Source organism: Equus quagga, chromosome 20, assembly GCF_021613505.1.
Source record: "Equus quagga isolate Etosha38 chromosome 20, UCLA_HA_Equagga_1.0, whole genome shotgun sequence".
NCBI lineage: Eukaryota > Metazoa > Chordata > Mammalia > Perissodactyla > Equidae > Equus > Equus quagga.
This window is the reverse complement of record NC_060286.1, coordinates 5,347,043-5,354,471: the sequence shown is the minus strand read 5'-3', so window position 1 is coordinate 5,354,471 and position 7,429 is coordinate 5,347,043. Positions and strand designations below refer to the sequence as shown.

The following is a 7,429-nucleotide window of genomic DNA, read 5'->3' as shown; positions in this document are numbered from 1 at the left end:
GAGCCCCGCGGGACGGCGGCGCGGCTGGCCCGGGACGGCCTCCCGCCCGGCTGCGGCCCCGGGACGCACGGCGCCTTCCCCGGCGGCCCCTCCTCGAGGCTCTGCGAAGACGAGCCCTCGCTCTTGAACTCCAGGGCCGGCCGCTCGGGCCCCGGGAAGGCCGAGGACGGCAGCGCCGCGGGGGCGGGGGGCGCCGGCGGGCCGGTTTTCTGCGAGGCCTTCTTGAGGGGCTGCACCACTCTGTTCTCCTGCAGAGGGGCGGGGGCCCGCCCAGGGCTCTCCTTTGGAGGGGCAGCTGGGATCTGACTGCTGTCTTTAGGGGGCTCCCCTGTCACCGCGGTGGGACAGCGAGTGTGCTCCTGGGAGGCTGGCTTGGCACTTTTGGGCAGATGCTTGCTCTGAAGGTCAGCGGCGGCGCCTGGCAAGCCGCCCTCGGGCGCGGGCAGCCTCTTGCTTTCCAGTTGGTCTGCCTTTGCTTCCTTCGCCCACTGCTTCAGCGGGGAGAACGGCCCACCGTCCAAAGCCAGGATTCCACCAGGGGGCACAGGCGCCTGTTTAGAATTCTTAAGGTTCCCGCTATGGCCCTGCGAGACGCCCCCAGGCACTCTGACACAGAAGCTCCCGTTCCTCAGAAGCCCCTTGCTGGGGTCAGCGTTCACACTGGTTCTCGGTTTGTTGGTCCTTACAGGGTGTGTTTTTTTCTGGACCAGGCTCAGAATGTAGCCGTCCATTTTCTTACTGGATGAAGGGTGGGGAGCAGCCCACAAGCTGCTTGGCGATGGTAAGGAAGTACCTGTCTTGATGGTGTCCACCTGAGGTCCGACACAAACGTCACTGGCATGGTTACCAAGCCTCTCCTCTTCCCGCAGAGGGTTGCCGGTCAAGCAAAGGAGAAACATTGGGCTCTGCACGGCCACGGCATGGAGTGGACTGGGATAGCGGTACACATCATTCCCGTTTTTAGACACCAGATCACACTGGTACTTGGGATTCACATCTGCAATGACATCAAGGGAATTAAATTGTGGTGTGTAGGGGGAAGGGCAAACTGCCACCGAGGCCGGGTCTTCACAGTGGGCTTCTTTACCTTCCAACCATCCTATGAGATCTGAAAAACAGTTAAAGGTACACTCTGAAGAAAGGAATTGGTCAGCAGAAGCTTGACTGTGGCCAATTTTTATGAGGAAAAATTCATGGGGAGAGAGAGAATGTCAAAGAACTAAAAAATACCCCACTAGCTCGTCCACTGTTTTCCATACAGTTCCTAGTACTGGATGAGGGGAAAACTATTCAACAAAGAAATTTTTAACAAGCTCTAACGTAGCCTCTGAAGGAAAAGATATTCAGCCTTTAAAAAGTTTTCAAATATTGAATAATATGGGGAAAACACTTTGAAGTTTAGTGAAAATCATGATATAATACCAGAGCATGATTATAATTTTATTAAACTGTGTATATGCAAAGAAAAGTCTGAAATGAAGCCTACCAAGATGCTAATAGTAGCATCCCAGTGCAGTAGGAAAGCAAGAAATGTTTACTTTCTTCTTTATTTTCTGTTTTCTAAATTTTCAATAAATATGTACTGCATTTATAACTGGGAAAATAAATGTTTTTTGAGTCATTCTTTCTCTAGGTTACTCTCCCTTCTGTGTTCTATTCCTGGTTTTCCTTTAAAATACTTTAAAATACAGATAAATTATACTTTCTGTGGGCTTTTTCCTCATTTTGTATTTTTTGAAACCTAATTTTTAATGATATATGTTCAAGTATAACTGTCAATTGAAAGGCCAGGGAAATTGATCAAATTTCATTAGAGATTAGTCAAATTTAAATAATAATCACCTTACATTCTCAATAGGGACACTAAAGAATAAAATAGTATTTTTTTCTAAATCAGAAGGAATTCTTGATAAGGTTTTAAAAGACTGAGTAGTAGTAGTATTGAGTAAATTTCCCAAACTTCAAAATGTAGATGCCAAAATACAACAAAATCAAGTTTTCTTGCTTAATTAAATGATTTTAATCTCTTATCTTGGTGAATATTATAAATGTCAAATCTCTTTAATGACCTTTAGTTAGCGAAAAATCAAAGTTTTTGTCACTAATTTGTCCTCCACTGAAATACTGAAGACCTACTATGTGCCAGATTTTATGTTAATTGTTTCATTTAAGGAAAGCTCCATGAACTTCAATGATAATTAGCAGTCTCAGGGAAAATACAGTCTAGACCCAAAAATGATCTGATTCATTTGTAAAGAAAAGACTATTATAAAATCGACATGTCCCCACTCCGCGTGCCCCCCCATCCCCATCCCAATAAACAGCTTGTTGTGGAAAGGGAAACCTCTCTACTAACATCCTTGCCCACCCCTCCTCCACTACCCTAGCCCTATCTTTGCCTTGCTTAAAGCCACATTACCTGCACTCCACCATTCATCCCTTTTCCATACTTAAAGGAATAAAACAGACATCTCAGCCCGCAAGGCCTAGCCCAACTGTGTCACTTATGTGAAGATGTGGCATTTGGGAGAGCAGAGGTCTGTCTTCAAGGAAAACCTATACCAAAAAGGCTTTAATGGGTTTATAAAGTCTCCCCCTGAAACCAGATCTGCAGAGTGAGGGGAGTAATTACCAATGAACTTGAGGCCCAGACACTGTAGATAACACAGATCTGCGCTTCCCCAAACGACAGCTGCTGACAAGACACACTGCACCAACACAAAGACACCAGGCAGTCAGCAGTCTCAGGTGCTTGGTGTTATACTTGCATTGCCTAGATCTCAGAAACTCAGCCTCAGACCCAAGCAGAGAACACAGACAAACCAAGGGTGCGCGACTTATGCCAGCGCCTATAGCTCCTCTAACCTCTGTATTTTCTCCGCTCTTCTGAGGAGTCACAATAAAGCAGAACTAAGGAAGGAGTCCTGAGTTTCAGCAACAACTCTGCCATTCAGCAGAAGAGGAGCCTCTGACAAATGGCAAATGCAACCAAATTCCTCTTCCATTCGATGAGAAGGTTGAACACCACAATTTCTGAATCCCCTTAGTGTGGTGGAAAAACAGGGACCTGGCAGTTAGGCCTGAGCCTGAATCCTGCGTCTGCCACTCACTAGCTACACAGCCTTAAACAACCTTCTCAAATGTCACTAGGCCTCATTTTTCTGATACTTAAAATGGAGCTAACCACACCTGCACCCTGCAGAAGTGTTAGGAGGAGTCAAAGGAGATAAATGTACACAAAGCATACAGTACAATGTGTGCCACGTAGTGGAAATGCAGAAACTCTTCCGGTACCAACAATAGCATGATTCCCTCTGGAGGTCGTTGCAAGGATGGCCCAAAATGGGGAACAATGGCACATGGCCTCAGGGGAGCTCATCCCACACACCCGCTAAAAGAAAAGAGAGCTGCTATCATGCAAGGCCTTTCAGAGAAACAGAAGCGCCATTGCTCCCTGAAGTGCCAAACAGCTCTCGGCCAGGCTGACAAATATATTTAACTTTAATGTAAGCTTTAGCTTTAAATGATCAAAGGGAGAAAAAAAAAACAGATCCAAAGTGGTTTCCAAAGAAAATGCAAACAAGTTAAACTAACAGCAAAGGCTCAGAAGCAAATCTCAAGACCTGTGATATTGGCACAGGATTTCCCAAGATAAGCTGTCTTGCTACCATGAGAATATAAAGCCAAGTGGCATCCAAAGAGGACTGGAATAGTGATCATCTTGGCTCTAAATGCAACTGTGGCACTAAATGCAGCAAGTGGATGAAATTCTCTGAGCCTTTGTTTTTCCATCAGTAAAAGGGGTTGAAGCTAGATAACCTTTAAGGGCCTTTGACCCTTCCAATTAAAAATGTCCATCAATTCTAAAAAGACTTACCAGCAGATTTGGGGCAACCATCTGAGATAGTCAGGGTTGCCTCCAAGGGGCTGCAGAAGCAGGTGCTAGAATGACAAGTGGATAAACACTCACTGAAGACCGAGTTAGAGGAATTGGACAGGGATCCTGAAGCTCCATCACTCAGCTCATAAAACCCTACAAATAAAACACCATTTGGAATTAAGTTCATGTCAAGCAGTAATATACATTCAAGCTTAAAAGGAAAAGGGGCAATTATCTAGGAAAGGTAGGAAAGAGGTACATTTGGGGGGCATTTGGTGGTTCACTGGATTTAGTGTGCTGATTTCACAGTTTTATTTCAAACAATCTTTAGGAAAAGTCAAAGAGCCCATAACCATGGGTACATTTCAAAGTTACTCTCAAAGTGACCTTCCTCCTTGGCCCCACCTTTAAAGATGTGCAAGGAAAGAGACTTAGATCTGTCAAAGCCCCAACTTTATCATCAATGTTTCAGAAAGAAAAACTTGATGAGGAAAACAAATCTATTTAAGGAACCAAATGGTTTAAAAGAAAAAAAAGAAAACTTTTGAAGTGGTCTCAGGAAGTTGAAGTGTGACTAATTTTCTAGCCCAGTTCTGACCTTCTCGAGTTTCAAAGGAGGACTGCTCTTCCAGAAATTTGAATGGAAGCTTTTATTTTCAAACTCAGGGGACTCAAGTCAGATCAATCTCATTATTAAAAATCCTGTCGTGTGGTTTTATTTCCCTCTCATGCGACTGAATGGTAGACTGCTTTCTGCATTCCCTCCGCCCTGGAACAAACTCCACTGCCGTTGGCAGGTCTGGGAATGCTGAGCACAGGGGGCTGAGGGAGCGCAATAGTCGGTGCTGTGCTCACACCCTCACCTGAGCTGGGCCGGCTGTCCGTCTCCAGGTGCTCTTCAGATGTCTTTTCTACATCCAGTCTCAGGTCACTTATCTGCTTGTCAAGTTCTTGCAACTGATTCAACAAACCAGCATCTCTTCTCCTCAAACAATTCTGATCGGGAAGAAACGGAGAAAGGAAAAACCAATACATTTTGGTGACAAAGAACAAAAGTCTGCTCTAAGTATTTAAATGACTTGCTCTTGCATTAAATGACTTGCTCTGATGAGCTCACTATCTTCCAAAACCAAAATTCTACTGGATGACCAGTAAAATAAAGAAAAACTTCAAGAATATGTCCTATGTTTAATTCCACTTTCTCACATTTTGTGGTGATATAAAGTTTCTTCATAAAAACAAGGCTTGCTTTTAGTTTCAACTAATATATACAAACTTACTTTTTATAGGTAGGATAAGAAAAAAACACACTGAAATGTTTTTTAAATCCTCTGTGTACAGCCAATTTTTTACAAAACAGTACTTCCCAGTCGACTCTTTAATTTGAAGTCACGGTGTAACAGATTTCCTACAATACACTATAATCTTACTGAGGTGAGATTTTCTGGCCAAACATCCTGCAGCGTTTTGTTTTCTATTAGCTGCTTTGTGGGGTTTAATCAGTCTTAGGGCCTTTGAAAGTGAGAAACGAATACTAATAGCCAGTGCCAAGTATAATGGGAGCTGGCAGAATCCAAAACCCACAAGGGAAGGTCCATCAAGGTTTGAATTCAACTCAGGTTTCCAAAGGTGACAGATCTGTGGTGCTGACTCACAGCGCCACCTAGTGCTTCCTACTGCTGGAAAAGCAGAAAGAACTCAAAAGGCATCTGGTTCAAATCACCAACGCCAAGCCTACAAATGAAAATAGTACCACAAACACTGACTGGACTGGAATTCTCCTGACGTGCTGCCTTGCTCCCCTCCAGGGGATGACAGGAATGTGCCACTCACAGTCTTGTGATTCATGAAGACAAAAAGGTGCTATTGTACAGGACAAGGCATAAAATGCCAATGACCAAACATAACAGCACGAATTGGTTCAAAGCAATGTCACATACGAATCTGGTCTGCTATCAAAGAAACACCATTAAATGCCAAAACAGAGCTACTGCACAAACCACGATGTACATATACCCTTACAAAACAGATGCATATGAACAGCTACGCCTCCTGTCTGTCTCTTGACTTAAAAAGCTTGGCAACATAAAACATATGCTTATTTACTAGAATGAGTTTCTTCAGGAAAAATGAACCAAGTAAGTAAAAGCACTTTGATGCCTCAAAAAAAGCGCAATTCTGAAGAGATAATACAAGAAAACACTTGACAAATAACCACACAGCATCACTGTGCTCCTTACTGGAGGAGGGACATTATCCAGCATGTGTCCACTTTCAGATAGTATCACATGGTCAGGTAAGGATTTTTTTTTTTTTTTCTGTTTTCAAAACTACATTTTTGAGGTCACTGAAACAAAGCTGCCGCCATTATCCTGAGGCGGGGTCAAAAGCTGCTCATCAATACCTTAAGCACCAAAGTTCTTTTTCTTCCCTATTAATGAAGACGGCGTGGAGTGACTGAGACGCCGACACAAATCCAGGCAGATAAAGGCTCCCCGAGAGCAGGTTCTCAGTCCTCCCACCTCCACCAGCAGGACCTACAAAGTACGCGAGGAGGGGGCACTTTCTCCGGCCAAAGCTCCCTCCCCCGCCCCGGGGCTGCCCTGTACAAAGGGCTTCTGCCGGGAGGGAGCAGCGCGCGGCGGGGGCGGCCCGCGGGGGGGCGGAGAGGGGGCTCCCTCCGCGCGCCCGGGATCCCCAAATTCAGCACCGGATAGTTAACCACGCCACGAGCCCCCGCCTCGGCTTTTGTCCCCTCTCAGCGGGACGACATTAAGCTAAGAAGACCTCCAAGTGAAATGCTATTTTAAAGGAGGGTTTGCAAACCTTAGGGGCGAGGACACGCATCCGTCTAGCCCGAGAGACGGAAGGTTACAAGCGGGCGACCCCGAGAGCCCCGACGGCAGAGCAGGCAGAGCGGCCACCCTCGCCCTGCCGCCTGCCAGGGTCGCCAGTCCCTCCCCCGACACAAAGCGGGCACACGCCAGACACGCGCGGGCACACGCAGGGAGGGGGCCGCGAGAACGTCCCCAGCCCGGGCGCCCTCGCGCCCAGCCCAGGCCACCTGCCCGACCGTCCGCCCTCGGCAGGGCCGCCGCCTCCGGGCACGACCTACCAACTGCTTCCGCAGCAGCAAGATGTTCTCCTCCAAGAACTTCTCCTCCAGGCGGCCGCGCCCCGCCGCCTCCCCCGGCGGGTCCCCCGCGCGGGGCGCAACCCCGGCGCCGCGCAGGGCGCCCCGCACCAGCAGCTCCTGGCGCTGCCGCAGGTACTCCAGCTCGGCCAGCCCGGCCAGCGTGGCCTCCTGCCGCTCGCGGGTGCGCTGCCGCTCCGTGTCCGCCTCGCCCTTCTCCCGCCAGCGCCCCTCGGGCTCCGCCGCGCGCTGCTCGCCCCGGGCCGGTGCCTGCGGCTCCAGCTCCCTCGCCGGCCCGGCCGGGCTCGGCTTCATGGCTCCCACGCCCGCCGCGAGCCCCGTCCCCGCCGCCGGGCCGCCGGGCGGAGGAGCGGGGCGCTAGGGCCGCGGCCGCGGGCTCATGTCGCCCTGCGGCG

The 7,429-nt window shown here is 48.3% G+C and overlaps 1 protein-coding gene across 1 annotated transcript in view; it reads right to left on the bottom strand.

Annotated features, from left to right (window-relative positions):
* DACT1 (dishevelled binding antagonist of beta catenin 1) overlaps nt 1-7,423 on the bottom strand; it is a 12,215-nt gene extending 4,792 nt beyond the window's left edge. The window contains exons 1-4 of the mRNA XM_046647728.1: nt 6,996-7,423; nt 4,744-4,876; nt 3,878-4,033; nt 4-997 (exon numbers count right to left, since the gene is read on the bottom strand). Coding sequence (XP_046503684.1) covers nt 4-997; nt 3,878-4,033; nt 4,744-4,876; nt 6,996-7,328 — 1,616 coding nt within the window. The 5' untranslated portion in view covers nt 7,329-7,423. The remainder of the gene's footprint in view (nt 1-3; nt 998-3,877; nt 4,034-4,743; nt 4,877-6,995) is intronic.
* Between the last annotated feature and the right edge of the window lie 6 nt (nt 7,424-7,429).